General features: G+C 47.5%; 1 protein-coding gene across 2 annotated transcripts; it reads left to right on the top strand.

Moving 5' to 3' along the window:
- The first annotated feature begins 246 nt into the window (after positions 1 to 246).
- LOC116956575 (complement C1q tumor necrosis factor-related protein 5-like) lies at positions 247 to 16,599 on the top strand. Of its 2 annotated transcripts, none has more exons than XM_032978280.2 (4): positions 247 to 367; positions 5,156 to 5,345; positions 7,401 to 7,445; positions 10,699 to 16,599. In XM_032978280.2, exons 2-4 carry the CDS (start codon positions 5,165 to 5,167, stop codon positions 11,178 to 11,180), a joined length of 708 nt encoding a protein of 235 aa, XP_032834171.2. In that variant the 5' UTR covers positions 247 to 367; positions 5,156 to 5,164; the 3' UTR covers positions 11,181 to 16,599. The 2 variants fall into 2 exon arrangements, with proteins under 2 accessions (XP_032834171.2, XP_075910482.1); XM_076054367.1 differs by lacking the exon at positions 247 to 367 and adding an exon at positions 2,733 to 2,757.
- The last annotated feature ends 540 nt before the right edge of the window (positions 16,600 to 17,139 follow it).

The following is a 17,139-nucleotide window of genomic DNA, read 5'->3' as shown; positions in this document are numbered from 1 at the left end:
TTGGATAGTTGTGTGTGATTGTGATGGACGACTTTTCTAGGCAATGGTCCTCAGCCAAAAGAGAATGTTCTCAGCCAAAAACAGAGCCGAGCCATGATTACAAATTTGGCCCCAAGTGACCGTGATACCGAGTTCATGGCCCCTAATCGCTCCTCCGCTCTCTCCCTATCGCTATCTCTTTTTTTTTCACGACCCTTGTCTTGCCCCAATATCTAAAACACACAGAGTGGGAGAGTGGGGGAGATGTTTGCTCACAAGGGAGGCAAATATAAACGGGAGGGCAGTCTGCGACACCAATCGTTGCTGACTGGGACTCGTACAGATCTCCTCTCGCACAGAGCTCCTCTTCTTCACGTCTGCTCGCCAGGTAAAGGCAGAGCTCGCTTGGCGCTCCTCAACATGCGTTGTTCCTGGAGAAGTGAGCGCTCATCGAATCATTATAGTATCATGGGAAATATGGGGATGCATTCCCGACGTTATTTCTTTGGTATTAGCAATATATATGGCTTCGTTGAGGTATCGGTAATAACGCCAACAATAAAAATACGGACGGTAAACGTTGCCTATTAATAAAATTACAATAACATCAGTAAGTATTATGCACTGTATTCCTGAATGGATTATTCTGTACTCCTCCTACAAGGCAGCGGTGGGTTGCAGCTGCTGCACTCCCAGTCCGGGCTCACTCTCAGAGAAGAGCCCCAGCACCTCGGTGATCTTAGCGATGCCCTCGGTCTAAATCAGTGGTTCTTAACCTGGGGTGCACGCACCCCCTGGGGATGCGAGATTACCATTTCTAGGGATGCGAGACGTGGCCAGATTTTTTTTTATAAAGCACGAATTAAGCAAGGGCACGTAAGTTTCATCAGAGCAATGCATTTATTAACAGAATTGGTTTTATAATTGAGAAGCAAAGGGGTGTAAGTCTGCAGTGAATGTTAAGAACCACTGGTCTAAATGTCTCTGGTGAGGTTTATTTCAGCGGGAGCCTGTAACTCTATCCTGGTCTCTCATGATTTCTCACCTGGCTAAGACATTTTTTTTGTTAAACGTAATCGTGACCACGAATCGTGATCATCCAATCGCGGGGAGTGGTGTGGTGGGTTCTGGTTGGCTCAGAGCCGTGCGTCTCTCTCATTGGCTGAGAGAATCGTGGGGGCGGGGCGACGTGAGCACTTCGCAGATTAATTTTGGATTTTGTACAAACGTCTTCCACGACAAAGGGCGCTGGAATGAATGGGCGTTTGTGAGGTCTCGCAAGGCGAGGTGTTCTGCCCGTGCTGTGACTGCACGACAATATTAACCCCGAGGACCCGTTGCCTAACGGGTGTCCACGTGCATTGCATTTACTTTTTTGGCGGTCAAGCTCAGCGTCGTTTATTTTGATATTTCATTGACCCTCCAGCGCCACTCCGCACGCTTATTTCAGAAACATTTCACCACAATTAATGACGGTTCAACATCTCAGTAGCACGGTAATAGACAAAGACCCCCACCGTACATCCTTAACAGGGGCAAGTGCCGTTGGAGAGTAGCGCCTGATGAAGCCGGAATGATACACGAGGGGGTCGGTGCAGAAGGCATGGGGGAGGTCTGTTGGCAAGGGGCAACCCCCCCCCCACCACCGCTAACCCCCAGAGGCCGTGCTTCCTGTTACTGCTGTTAGTATGTGCGTGTGTGTCACCCACCCCCTCGTGTACTGTGCCGGCCTTCATAGGTGCTGCTCGCTCACAGCACTTGTCCTAACAGTCTGTCAAAGGTATACGGGGGATCTTTGTCTTTGTATAGTGGGGAACGGTAATGTAACGGTTATAGTGCTGCTCTACGAACCTCGCGACCCAAGTTTGATTTCCACTCACGTCCAACACCATTGACAAATATTTGAACCGGTCCTGAGCCTCCCCTAGGTCGACTCAGACTCAAATCCGTACCTGGCGCGGTTCGTAGTAAACATCTCCACTGGGGAGACAAAGACGACCTGGCGTGGTGCTGGCCACCCACCCCCTCATGTGCTGTGCCGGCCTTCATAGGTGCTCACTAACAACACTTGCCCCTACAATGTTTAGGCTATACGGGGGATTTTTTCGATTTAAAGCTTTCGTGACTGCAAGGATTCATCTTCTTTGGTTCTTTCGGTAAAGTCACGTAGAATGAGAATAAAATAATAAAATAAAATAACACAATAAAATTCTCACGACGTTTCGGCCACAACACAAGTGGCCTTCATCAGGTGAAGGGACTGGATCTTTGGCCTTGTGAGCCTTCGTGTCTGTGTGCGAGTCTGTTAGCTTTAATGGGGGATTTTCCTTCCTTGACATTATTAGAAGATTTTGCGCAGGGCTTGGTGGCCATGAGGGCTAAGCTATGCAATTGTAAAATGTAAACTACTGTAAGGGAGGAAGATTCCAATTGTTTGCAGTGTTTGTCCTTGGCTCTTGTTGGCGGTGACTCCAAAAGTGGGACGAATTGGAAATAGTGTTCGTGTCTTCGATAATGGAAATATGTTTTAACTGGAGCCAGAGGCATCCAAGGGATAAAAAGCTTCGTCTGGACGTGAGGTTCGCTTTCAACCACGGCTTATCATTCCACTCTTTCTTGAAGATGGAGGAGAACCATACATTCAATGAAGTGGAGTGAATTCGTTAGTTTTGTCGTTGTGCAACAAGTCTTTTCTACGTTCATTCTCACATTTGTTCCAGAGTGCAGTAGAAGAGGATTGTGGCGAATACTAGACGTAGTTGAGGCCCACATCTGATGGTATTGACTTCTTCCATTACTCGATTCTTTGCATTATTATCCTCAACGAGTCCGAGTTTCACGCAGACTGCTTTAAAGGTTACAATTGTGCGCAAGTCTTCATAAGAAGTTGCCCCATTTTTGTGATGCGGAAGCGTGCGAAGATAGTGGAGCGCAGACTGCTGTCGACTTAGTGAGATATAAACTACGTTGTAGATCAGATGGTAATTTTCAGAGCCTATTTTTCCATAGGCGCAATCATATGTTCCTGAACACGGGCTCGAACCCCAATGTTTCACAAGAAAAAGGTAGAAATATGGGATTTAGTATATCAAGCATGAACCATTATTAATGCTATAACATGGTAGAAAATAGCCCCCGACTGCTATACATTCATTTGGAGAAGAGTGCTAAGTGTACAGTGCAGAACTGAACATGATTATTTTTACCGAGATTAACACAAATACATTTGAGAAATGTTTAAAAAATATATATATATATTTTTTACCTTGTCTTCCTCTCCTGCAGTGATGTGACCTTTTATTTTTTTAAACAACTTTATTTTTAGTACGTTGCACAGTAGAAACATCGCGCGAATTAAGTTTCTGTGGAGGACATCGATCAATGGTGGCATAGCGCTGGCTGCTGGCGAAAAAGGGTAACTGCGGTATACGGCCGTACTCGCGTCAGCAAGTCACGATATATATAGAAGAGGTGGGACATCTAGGGGAAAGGTCATAGAAGGGGCCCATCGGGAAGCCCCGGGAACCGGCTAGTAGGTTCCAGAAGGGGGGCGTGGCCAGTAGGTTCCAGAAGGGGGGTATGGCCAGGGCGGAGCAAGGCCACGCTGGGAGTATAAGAGGGGGCCCTGAGCGAGAGCTCGGGGCTGTTGCTGGAAGTGGAATCCCCATCGTGGCTGTTCAAGATCATCGTTGTCACCTTCTCGTCGTCGTCACCATCTCCTCATTGTCGTCTCCGTCTTCACCATCCCGGGTTGCTATTAGTCAGACAGCCTACCAACTGTTTTAACTAAGTAGTAGCGCCGACAACAGACGGTCTTAATTATAATGGTGTGCACCCACTTATGGATGCATATATCCCGATGGTGTTAAATAAAGAAGTGCCTCCAAGTGTTGCTGTCTCTGATCTGCGTCACTACACACGTAAACGTGTGTCACATTACATTTGGTTTTGTAGACAGGATGTAATGTTTCCCAAATGTTAAATCAACATTTTACTGACATTTAAAATGCATAAAATCAATACTTGATTGAGTAATAATGTTGAACAAATGTTACGTTATTCAAAAAATGGGCTTTAAAAAAATCAGGATGGAGTAACAAACTCATACTTGTTCCAATGTAGCCTTTGACTTTGGTGTATGGTTAGTATGTGGGTATGTGATGTGGTCTAGTATGCGGTTGGTCAGGTGTAGTGGGGTAAGCAGGGGTTGAGTACGTTGTACAAAGTGCTGGTAACACCTCCACCTGGCACTATTCATTACTAAATACCACAGTGGAAACACCCAACTAAGCTCGTGCTGGAGGCTCCAGGGGGACAGGCGTTTATGGCGCCTTCTGGCCAGTCCCCATTTGGCGGAGCCAGACTGAACTCCCCCCCCCCCCATCTCACGGTTCCGCCAGGAACAGGAAACTACTGCTGTTGGCAACGTAGAATGTTCAAACTCTCGCTGCGGAGATGCTGCCGTTCCTATGTTGGGAGATGGACCGATACCGCGTCTGGCTCTCTGTGGAATCCAGAAGGTCTGGTAGATTGGTTCTGGCTCCAGTTGCCATGAGGTGTGAATAGTCCTCCACTCAGAGCAGGAAACCGCAAAACATCAGTGTGGAGGCAAAGTGTGAGAAGCTGTGAGTCCCAGGCTGCTGTGGGCTCGCTCCCCATCATCTTGAGGTGGAAAAAGGTCGAGGGATGCAGACAAGTCCGATTAGCCTATAACCTCCTGTCCCAAGTGCTAGCTAAAGTGGCCTCTCGGGATAGTCAGCCTGTTGGATGACTTTAATATTCGAGTGGGTCATGATGCATACCTGGGCCAGAGTGATTGAAAGGCATGGGCCAGATCAGCTCAATAATAACGATAGGAGGCTGCTAGCCCATGGGCTTGTAATTAGCAATACACTGTGCCAGTATCAGTGTATGCATACAAAATTATGGATGCATGCCTGGTCCAAGCAAGGACATATGCTGGACTATATAGTTACAGAGGAGTGGATGCGGGCCCATTTCCTTGACACCAAGACCTACCGTGGAGCGGATCTTCCCACTGATCAACAAGTTATCTATAAGATGCCCCTGCCATTCTTCAACTGCGATGGTCGGTGTCCACTACCCCATTTTAAGAATGGCAGACTGTGTGCTGCTGACACGACCACCACCAACCACGTGGTTTCTCCGTGCACAGGAGTAGGTGATGTCTCACCACGCGTCCCTGCTGCTCGCTGCCGCTCTACTCTGTGGTCTGGGAGCTCCCAGCTGGTCGACCTCGGAGCCCTACCACCCAGACAAATGCACTTGCGTGGGTCCACCCGCGCCACGCGGGCTCCCCGGATTTCCTGGGATTCCGGGATCACCTGGTCCAATGGGGCCCCCTGGTAAGGAATAAAAAATGCATTGGAACCCCCCCCCCACACACCCCCTCCTGCCACCCACCCACTCCCTGACTCACACCCCTTTCCACCCAGCCAGTCACCCACCCACCTACTCACTCACTCACATACTCACCCACCTACCCACTCACTCATTCAGCCACCCACTCCCTCACTCACCTACTTACTCACCCACTGGGTGAGTGAATGGGTGAGTGTGGCCTTCATAGGTACTCGCTAAGGGCATTTTCCCTTACAGTCTGTTGAGACTATATGGGGATATTTGTGTGAGTGTGTGGGTGTGAGCCTGTGTATGGGGAGCGGTGGCGCCGTTGTTACTTCACTTTACTGCGAACCCGTCTAACCGAGTTCGATTCCAGGTCACGACCAGTGGCGAATATTTGAATAACTCCTGGTCCTCCCCTTGTTCAACTCAGCCTGAAATGAGTACCTTGTGCAGAGTTTAAGCATCAGCATTGTGTACAAAGGATATTGTGCGTGGTGCTGGCCACCCACCCTCTCGTGTGCTGCACCGGCCTTCATAGTTGCTACTTGCTAACAGTACTTGCCTCAACAAGGCTATATGGGGGATCTTTGTCTTTATCCTTGTGTATGCAGCGGCGGCACAGTGATTAGTGCACTGCACTACGAACCCAGCGACCTTAGATGTATCTCCACTTCACAGACGATATCAGTGTAAACTATCTCTAAAGTATCCTCTCCTAGATCGACTCAGCCTCAAGGACCAACTGTGGTGTGTGAACATTAGCACTGGGGAGACAAAGGCGGCCACACGTGGAGCTAAACTAAACACTCCATCGCCTCCACTCCGCATGAGCGATGGGACAGTTTGGGAGGGAGTGGAGGAGGAGTTTCCGTACTTGGGCAGTGTGCCACGGTATCAAGAAGTTATCTCACTCGCCTGGTATGCAGGAGGACGTGGGTTAGATCGCGACCCCTGATGATACCTGTATATTTGGCGTTTGCGTTTTCTAGCCGTGGTCGCGTGGATGTTACCAATGTCAATGTCTCACAGGGTGGTGAGCCTAGTTGTAGATAAAACCTCTGATAAATCAAATCTCTGAGTGGGGTACCGTGGTGGGCACATGTTGACTACCTCGCCTGGTTTACAGGAGTCTGCGTGTTCTCCCTGTAGTGGTCGCATGTTTTTTCCCCGAGTCCTCTGTTTTTGTTCTCCACATTTAAAATCAACATGCGTTAGATTATTTTGGCTGCTATAATGTACATATGTACTTTATGTTGAACTTATTTCGCTCCATACGTAGCCAACTGTGCTAATCGGAGGTGCTGAAATACATTTACACGTGATGATAAGCCACTTGGTTGAGCTATCATTTGTGGCCATGGTGCTTCTGAAAAAGAGCTATTTAGCTCAGTTGGATTTACCTAGTAAAATAAAAAAAAACTTGTTTTGTTTAATATTTTAGTTTAAAATTGAGGTCGGTCACCTGCAGAAAGGAGAGCGAGTCCTGTACGGTCGAGGGCGGCGGACAGCTGGTTGATCTCCCGCTCCAGGCCGCGTGCTCTGCTCTCGTAGCGAGCGATGTCCGCCTGAAAGCGGGACAGCACGGAGCGGCCCTCCTTGTCCACGTGCTCCAGCGCCTCCCTCTTCTCCTCCCCCAGCTACTCCCTCCTGCGCGCAAACTCTCGGCTGATCCGCGCCTTGAACCCACGCAGAGGCTCCTATGCAGATAGTGCCGAGTTGTTGAATCAGTAATAAGGTAACAATGCAATGTGGCATCATACCGGTAATGATTATTACCATACCTTGCTTATTTATTTGGAGGTGGGTGATGTGTTCATTGGGCGCTCAGGAACATATAACACAGGGAAAATGTGAATGGGTTATAAGAAAAAAATATCATACAGTTATATAGCTCAGTGAACTTTAAATAAAACACTGTAGTTTAGTTTTAAATAAGTTCTTATCTCATCCAGTAGGCGAGTGGCTTTGATGTGTGCTGTCTAACAGGACATTGAGTTCAGGCTAATAATGAGGGATCTTTGTCTGCATCTTTGTATGTATCTGTTCCACATTAGGTCTACCTGGAATTCCCTGTGAGAAGGGTGAGCAACGACTTCCAGGTGCGTCCACACAAGCCTGACAGCATTCTCTAAAAACATCTTGACTTGCGGCTTGCTCTGTTATTACTCAGCGATTGTCAGATTGAAATTTGCATGAACGACGCATTATTATGAAACAAAACATTATTACAACTGCAAGTTTTACGATGATGATTATGATTAGTGAAAAAATAATATACTTTACCCTTTCCAGCTAAAATACATAAGGTGTTAAGATGTTCAGACACCTATTTTTACAAGGCGTCATCAAGTCTGCAGTCACCACACATCGTGCTTGTGGTAAAACATGCAAACAAACATATTTTGATAATAATGTATGCATTGTCTTTGAAACTGATTGGCCTACACCCGAGACAGCCTCCTTTATTGTCTTGTCTCACCACGAGTGTTAGACCAGAGAACAACGACAATAGATGAACACTACAAGGGCAATGGAAATATCAAAGCATTAATAGCTCAGGTCGAGCAGTTATAGCTATAGGACCTTTTTTGTACAACATCTTTTTTTTAATTAAATCATGTTTGTTTTCATGCTTTACCACAAGCATGATGTGTGGTTAATGCAGATTTGCTTGCAACAATGGGTTAGTGTCTGAACATCTTACCACCTATTGTACTATTGATGGGAAGGGTAGGGCATATTTTTTTTCAAAATGTTTATACCGGTCCAAAAATGGTACAATATATTATTACTAAACTAGTTTAGCCAGGAAAGGCTCAGAGTTTCAAGAACATTTTTTCCAGGAGGGTCCTTCCAAGTGTTCGCCATAGCCCAGCGATGTCGCTGCAACTCAAACAAAGATGGTGGTCACCGCATTGTGCGCTTTCAGATGCGCTTCTGCGGCCGTCTGGAATGCTCTTCGGATTTTAGGAAGTCACTGGAGCTATGCATTTTTTCATCTAAATTGAAAACTAATTTCTGTAGAACTGCATTTACCGTGGTTTGTTATTGCGGTTGGGTACGTACGGTGCAAAATAAGTGCAATATACATGCTGCTGTTGCTGCTGTGATCTCAATCTCTTGGGGAGTGGTGGCAAAGCAGTTAGCACGCTGCTCTACGAACCCGGCATAGACCTGAGTTAGATTACCGCTCACGGCCAACACCACTAACATCATAGACAATAATCTGAACCGGTCCGGGGCCTCCCTTCGTGCGGTGTCTAAACATCAGCAGACAGAGGAGGCCGGGTGGGGTGCTGGCCACCCACCCCCTCGTGTGCCGTGCAGGCCTTTATCGGTGCTGCTGGCTAACAGCACTTGCCCCCAACAGGTTGTTTGGGCTATACAGGTTGTTGATCTCAACTGAGTGACTTGCAGGATTTTTTTTTAGGAACTTGAGATGTTTTGGCCAATCCCTGCTCCACTTTGTAGATGAGTCCAGCACGGGGCGTGCCTGAGAAAGGATGCGCGATAAAAACGGACTGCGACTTAATCAGTGATCGTGCAGATATTCGCCAATCAGAAAAAGGGGGGGCTATTCGCACGACGCTATACTAACCAATGGTATTACTCGATCCGTGGATCTATTGCCAACGAATTTACGCAGTGATTAACCCTCGATGAATCGACACCCTAACATAGCTCTGAGATTGACTGCGAGAAGAATCGATACAATAGACACCTCTATTCACGATCCACAAGGCCATATATGATCAAGGACACGCCCCACTGGCAACACCACACCTACTTTCTTCCATATGTAAGGACAGTGCGGAGAGAGAGACAGGCCGTATTTGAAGACAGTGCGTGGAGAGGAGACAGTGCGTGGGTGTAGGGGGGGGGAGACAGTGCGGGTGCAGGGACAGTGCGTGGCCAAGTGTTCACGAGGGATGATTACAGGAGGGAACCATCCGTGTAGGCCGAGACAACTCCAAAAAGGGGGCGTGGCTGGGGGTGGAGCAACGCCACGCCGGGGAGAAATAAAAGGCGGCGGGCAAGGGAGCTCGGGGCTGCCGTGGGATCGGTGTCGACTGTCTCTACGTCTTCGCTCTCGTCGGGCCGTCACTGTCTTCACGTCATCGCTACTTGTGTGTTATCCTAGCCCAGGTGTCTGTATATTATACTAGCCGAGGATCTGTAGGACACGAGATGGAGTTCTCTGCATGATGCGCCTTAATATATAAATAACGGAGACTACAGAAGTTGTCCGAGAGTCGTTACACATACATGGCATAATGATTAGTGATTTTGTGGGGTGTCCGATTTTATTGACTTACAGTGCAAACCCTCAGAGGCACACACAAACCCACTTATATGTTATTCTTCGTCGGGTCCTTAGTTTATCTTATATAGGTTTACATCGTAGTGCCTAAATGCTATGTGCTTTACAAAACATGTAAAATTGTACTCAAAATGACAGTGGTTGAGATAATAAAGAGTGGGGTTATTATTAAAAGTGGTGGAGTAATTATGGTGACAGAATAACAGGCGGGAGTGGCTAAGAAGGGTTTTGGGGTAGAGGTAGAGATAGAAATTAGGGAAGTGATAGATTAACAATCAATTGTAATTTACATTATTACATCAACCCCCTTCTGACCTTGGCACTTGATATGGTGACAGTGATGACCTCACTTTCTTCTATTTAAGATCGGAAACGGGAGGACTTCTTCACAATTCCTGCACAATTCGCCCGATGAAGCCGGTTGTAATTACCAGCAAAACAGCATAATCAAATGATAAATGTTACGGTTTTACTCTTTATCACACTAGTGTGCTGAAGTAGCAATTAATTGCCACGTTTCGTTTACGTGACAAAGCTTAGTGATAGGCTGTGTCGGATGGTAGTGGGTTAAGGACACTTATTTTACGTAATCTAACCCACAATAACTTTTATTATGAATAACAATGGTCGCGAAAGCCTACGTGTTACATTCTATTCTTAGTGATAGGGGTCGGGGTGGTGATACGGGTAGTAATAGGGGTGACGAGGGAGGAACAGAGAGGAATAGTACAGATTAGGGAGCAAAGAGGATGCGATGGGACAGAGTAGTAAGAGATGAGAGAAGCGATATAGGGTGGTGGGGCGAGACCATGGAGGGATTCATAGACTAAGAGTGAGCAATATAAACAGACAGCGATAGTAGACAGGGAGCCAGTGGTGTTTGGGAAGTAGAGCATCCATACTTTACCCAACAACCCCACACTGGAAGCCCCAACACCACCCTTAACCTGACCCTCTATTTCCTTTTTCACATTGGCAGCACTCAAATTTTAAATACCCCGCGCCACTCACCCCTCCACCCCTCCACGCAGGCTGCTCGGGAACCTCACCTTCGCCGCTTGCATTCTCCGTCAAACTCTCCTCCACCTCGAATGCTTCCATCGGAGTCACCATCACCGTGCCGCCGGGTGGCGTCTTCCCCTTCGACTCCGTCCTGGTCAACGGCCAGGGCATCTACGACACCCACTCTAACAACTTCACGAGCCCCGTAGCCGGACTTTACTTTTTATCCTTCCACCTCACCCTGGGAAGACGAAGAGAAGCAGGAGCGAGAGGAGCGTATGTGAATGTGCAGTTGGCGACGAGCAAGGCGGGCGTTGCCAGTCCGAAGGGGAAGACCGTGGCGAATTTCGGCGGCAAGACTGACGAGGAGATTTCTGGCAGCGCCGTGGTTGCGCTTGCCGCCGGGGACTCCGTGTGGCTGCGCGCGCACCAAGGGAACGCAGCCGATGTGGTCATTGTGCCCAGGGAGGGGGGGGACAGCGTCTTCTCCGGGTTCCTGCTCAGCTACTGAGTGGGGGAGTGGTGGGTGGGGAGTGCAGGTGAGCGACACCGCGGAATGCGAGGGGGGAAAGGAGGGGAGTGGACAGGAGAGGAAGGGAGGGGATGGGACAGGAGGAGAGAGGAGAGGAAGGGAAGAAGGAGGGGAACTGAGAGAGGAAAAGAGGGGATGGGTGTGGAGGGCAGCGGAGAAGAGAGGAGGGGTGGGAAGGGGAGGGGAGAGGTATGGCACTTTCCACACCATGGCCACATTTATTTGACCTCCCTTGACGCCGTTCTTTAGTCTGTGATTGAGGTGTGTCATCTTGATATGATTCACGTTTATGTGTGTGTGTAATGACTGGGCCTCAGGCGAGAGTTGAAACTGGCAAATAATTCATTTAAGTGATCAACGCACAGCAAAATGCTTGTGGAATAAAAATTTATGCTGCAAAAAAAATTAGTGTGGCGTGAATGGCTAACTCGGTACATCTAACCCTACAAACAACGATCTCTGTTCCTTTAAACTATAAACTTTTATTTTATCAGGTAAGGCCGACTGTGCTATATAGATCTTTTTGAGACGCGACCTGGCCACATATGATATCGCAATTAAGTGGCTTATCACCTGGGAAATTAAAGCGGTTAAATACTCTAAACGCACGTCGATTGAATGTCTCATAGAGAGAGACATGCAAACTCCAAATATACAGGCATCAGGGTTGGGATTGAACCCACGACTTCCTGCATACCAGGCGAGGGAGATAACATTTCACCACCATGGCACCCCTAGCAGCACTAGGCCTATGCTCGTTTACCCATAAACACCGCAGTGAGTCATCATTAGACCTCCTTTGCCAGTACCAAAGTGTAATAATAGGAGTTTTCCCCTTTTTTTCTGGCAATAAAACTGAAACCTTTTTTCACAAGGATTCATGTCTGCATTAACCACAATACCTGCAGTCAAAATGCAAACATTTTGGTACTGGCAAAGGAGGTCTAATGATGTAGATGCTCACCCCGAGCCCTCATTACTTTGATAGTGCATTGTCTTTGAGCTGTGTGACGCCTTTTGGCGTCATTTGGTCGAGCACCAATTGGGTCGAGGCTCAAAAGAAAGACGTCCCTTGGTGTGGACCAATCAGTTTCAAGGACAATGCATATATTATCATAGTATGTGTTTTGTTTGCATTTTGACTGCAGGTATTGTGGTTAATGCAGCAACATGAATCCTTGTAAAAAGGTTTCAGTGTTGTTGCCAGAAAAAAGGGGAAAACTATTATTACATTTTGGTACTGGCAAAGGAGGTCTAATGATGTAGATGCTCACCCCGAGCCCTCATTACTTTGATAGTGCATTGTCTTTGAGCTGTACGCCTTTTGGCGTCATCTGGTCTAGCACCAATTGGGTCGAGGCTCAAAAGAAAGCCGTCCCTTGGTGTGGACCAATCAGTTTCAAGGACAATGCATATATTATCATAGTATGTTTTTTTGTTTGCATTTTGACTGCAGGTATTGTGGTTAATGCAGCAACATGAATCCTTGCAAAAAGGTTTCAGTGTTGTTGCAAGAAAAAAGGGGAAAACCCCTATTATTATTACCGCAGTGAGTCTCTAGACTCTTTTTCTAAGAGGATGCTGTCACGTTTTTCACAGTAAGGGGCGGAGTTGCTATGAGTGAGACCCAGAGTGAGGCCCAGAATGTGGTGCAGTGATTCCCGTGTAGCCGGCCCGCCCTGTTTCCTCTCCTCTCGTGAATCGTAATGAGGGGGACAGTTTGACTAAATAGGCAACAAGCGACGCTTGATTTCAGTGTCATTCCGATGATCATTAATTATGTTACTTTCTATATGCATGCTGTTGATAATATCCCCATGAACATTGTTGTTGTTCACATGAACAGCAAGTCTATTGTTAATGTTGTTCATGTTGTTGATATGTTAAATCGTTGTTGGTTCATGATGTCATATTATTGTTAATGTCGATGGTGTCGATTGAAAGTAGGCTGCCCGCGAGTGTCTTTGGGAAACGAATAGCAAGGAATCCACATCGCTTGCAATTCACTGAAGTTATATGCCGGGCATATGGCGTGGGCAGTGCTTGCCAATGATAAGAATGGGATTTAGTTGAATACAATTGTTGTGTGGTGCAGGACGACTCGTAGACTGAACTCTTCGTAAGGGCTTGCGCCGGTTTATTAACACATGGGTAACAAAACACACCAGAGGTAGGTGTCCCTACAGTGGGTCCTTCACGCGGACCTCAGGCTCTATCTATTCCTAGCCTGGGCGATCTCTTGGGCTCTCTCACTCGCATCCAACACTGCCCGACCGAGGAGAGCAGCACCGCACGTAACCTTAGCCGGCTCTTGCAGACTTCTCTGAGCCCTACCCCTGGCTATGTCTTCGGCTCTCCTACTCGTAGAACCCGGACGTCGGATCAGCCAACACCGTCCGGTCACGAGCAGGAGAGAGACCTTCTTCAGACGCTCACCATCCCGGGCTCCCACCACGACCCCCTTTTCTAGTAATAGGTTCATCTTCTTTGGTTCTATCGGTAAAGTCACCACGTAGAATGAGAATAAAATAATAAATTAATAAAATAAAATAACGCAATAAAATTATCACGACGTTTCGGCCACAACACAAGTGGCCTGAGACAGTCTCTCGAGACTGTCTCGTCCCTTCACCTGATGAAGCTAAGATACTTTTTCAAGGGCGACTTGGCCGGCAGGTAACATCAAAGAATTCCACTATTACACCCACTCACGCACTCACTGGCAAACTCACACACACACTCACGCCCTCACCCACCCATACACTCTCTCGGCCACTCACCCACTCACTCATCCACCCACGCCACAACTCACATACCCACTTTCCCACTCGCCCACTTACACACACACACACTTCAGAATCAGTATAATCAGAAGTTTATTTTCCGAGTAAAGCCCATTGAGCTAAGAAGCTCTTTTTAAGCGTGACTCGGGCGGCAGACGTGGTCATTCTTTTGCCGTTGGCACGAGACCGGGGCATTGCCTCTAACTCCAGTTAGGAGTTGGGGTTTGTCACTGACCAGATGGATCTTCCACTCAGGCGACAGCGGGTGGAATGCGTTGTGCATATTTTGTAGGAGTGGTAGAACCAGCGAAACCTGTATTTTTTTGCTGTCAGGTTGATGGCTGCATTTTGATGGAATATTTTGATTCTCCATGATATATTTTGCTGTGCGTGAATTGACACCCTGCACACCCTTGCAAATGTGATGTCCCATCTTGGGGGAATTTCCCAGGTGAAATAGTTTAATATTTTACCATAGTTATCCTCACTGGTGTGGATTCGGTGGTCATACAACTCACGTAGGGTACAAAAACAAGTTACCCCAGCTTGTGCCAAATCACACAACATTCTAAAGGAACACAGAACTATACGATGGGAGCAAATGCCATTCCAACATAGATAACTTGCCCACCACTCGCACGGCGAGATGACTTGATGGAAGGGTTTGCTACTTGTTTCAGAGGTTCACGGTTTCAGTTCATGACTGCGGGTGCTGTCACCTTACGTCTTCGCCTAACGCACAGTCGACGTTAATGATCCTCGCACGTCATTAACAAGAGTAAACCCTTTGAGTGGCAGTATCATTTTCCAAATGCAAATAATAACACCACAAATTACTCAATTGGGATTACACACAACAGTGGCAATCATCGTCCCTTACCGGCAGACTCATGCACCATTTTAAACTTGCATATGAGACTCATTCTGGTCTCTCCAGTTCTTGCCTGGTTACATTTTTATTGCTTATTCATGTACCCAACTTTTGACGAAGAGAGACCAATCAAGGCAGTTACCAAAGCAGAGTTGAAGTGGGTGGTTACCGCAAGATTTTAGACAGGGGGCAGGCAAAGTTGCCTGGAGAGGTCTAGACGCTGTGAGAAGAGGCTACAAGAGTGGCCACCAACCCAGAGTAACGTAGAGACCCACACGTGTACAGACCCATAGAACAGAATGAGTCTGCAAAACCCACTCAGAGGAACCCATAGACTTGTAGAGACCCATTGACAAACACTGTGGTGGAGCTGCAGCTGATCCTCGGATCAAAGGAGTTCTTGGAGTAGGAGAAGCGGACTCGATGCAAGGGTTGTTGGATCACAAACTTTAAACGTCATTACCTGTGGGCATCGAGATGCCCACAGGTAATGACCAGCACAGATGTTCTATTAGGGGGGGCTCATATTGCGCAAGCATAGAGAAGAGAAGGCTTGCCTGTGGCAGATACGACCCGAAGCTTGATGTGAAGCGACAGACGAGGTGGTTTCCACACAGTGCTGCACAGCCGATGGAAAGAAAATGCCACTTGACTCGTTCAGAGTGAGACCTTTGCTGTCAAACTGGAACTAGTCATTAGTACACTGGCCAAGTATGGAAACCTCTCCACTCTCTCCAAAGCTGCCCCATTACCAATAGGGAGTTGAGTGGGTGGAGTGTTTAATGACAAAAATACCCAGGCAGGTGCTGAGTTTTAGTAGAACTGATTGTAAGGCCCCATGTCTTAGTAGCACGCTCCAGATCAAGCAGCAGTGACTCCAACTCCTTCTCTGAGTGAGTAGCAAACACCAGATCATCAGAATACTTAACATATTTAACCGATAAGGAGCCATCTCTCGACTGCATCCGGGCATTGATCAACCTCACATTTTATTTGTACCAAATGGAAATTGCTCTGATACAGTCATGGAAAGCTTCTCAAACTACGTGGTATAAAATATATATTAAGTAATTATATTATATTTTGGATGTATAAAGGGCCTTTCACCAAGGTGCTTGACAATACTTACCAACTATGGCACAAAATGGCAAGATAAGGGATGGGGATCGGGTAGTGACTAGGGTGGAGGGAGCGAAGTGGAGGCTGCGGCAGTGGAGGAGTTAGGGTGTTAGGTGGTGCTGGTAGGGGTTGCGGAAGAGAAAGGCAAGAGAAAAGAGATAGGATCTGACGGGAGTGCGAAGAGAGGAAAGTGAGGGGGAGAGTCGGAGGTGGAGAGAGAGTTTTATTCCAGTGTAAGGTGGCAAGCAGAGAGAAGGAGCGGAAGTGAGATTGGGCGCAGAGTGGAGGAGGGACAACAAGAAGATAGGTAGCTTGTGTGTGACCAGAGCAGGCGTGATGGGACATTTGAACCTTATGACGGGACCCCGAGGTCCCATAAGCCCCCGGCTCTCGCATGAACTGCATTGCGACGTCATTTTATGTCTGTCGAAGGCGAACGATACAGCAATCTGTTCCTCTCGACGAGCTCTACACAATGCGCCAAGCAAGGTTTTGTTTGTGACTACAGCAATTTTGGCAACGACGGGTGCTTGGTGAAGAACGAGGAGAGGATTGATTTATGGTGGGTCGTGGCGTTTATGTGCGCGGTGGTATGGAGTCGCCAAAAATAAAGAAATTAATTAATTACGATTTTGACTTCCGTTTTTTCGGGACCCCGGGGTCCTGCCATAAGGTTCATATAAGGAAATGATAAAAGAGAGGTAAGGGGCAGGGGCAGTCCATGCAAAGCTTTGAAAACCAAGGTGAGCAATTTGAAAAAGCCAGTCAAGTTGTTGAAGGAGAGGGGAGCAATGAGTGGTGAAGAGGAGGTTCAAGACGGCAGTGGTGCATGCAGCTGAGTTTTGAATTTGTTGTCGAGGGGCAGGGGTGTGGGTAGGGAGACCTACCAGGAGCGAGTTGCAATAATACAGACGAGTAAAGACTAGGGAGTGCACAAGTAGTTTGGCAGTAGTGATGGCGATGAGGGGGGGAATGTTCCTGATATTAAAAAGATGGACGAGGGCATGTACGAGTGGTGTTGGCGATGTGGGCAGTGAAGGAAAATGAGCAATCAAAGGTGATGCCAAGAATTTGTATGGAAGCAGTCGTAGTTAGACTGAGTGGGGGGAAAGATCTGAAGGGGGGGGGGGGAGGAGGAGGAGAGCGGGAGGTGGGGAAGTGGAGT

The sequence above is a fragment of the Petromyzon marinus genome, chromosome 66 (genome assembly GCF_048934315.1).
Source record: "Petromyzon marinus isolate PM22_M1 ecotype Great Lakes invasive population chromosome 66, UKy_Petmar_22M1.pri1.0, whole genome shotgun sequence".
In the NCBI taxonomy this organism is placed as follows: Eukaryota; Metazoa; Chordata; class Hyperoartia; order Petromyzontiformes; family Petromyzontidae; genus Petromyzon; species Petromyzon marinus.
This window is presented reverse-complemented; position numbering and strand designations above follow the sequence as displayed.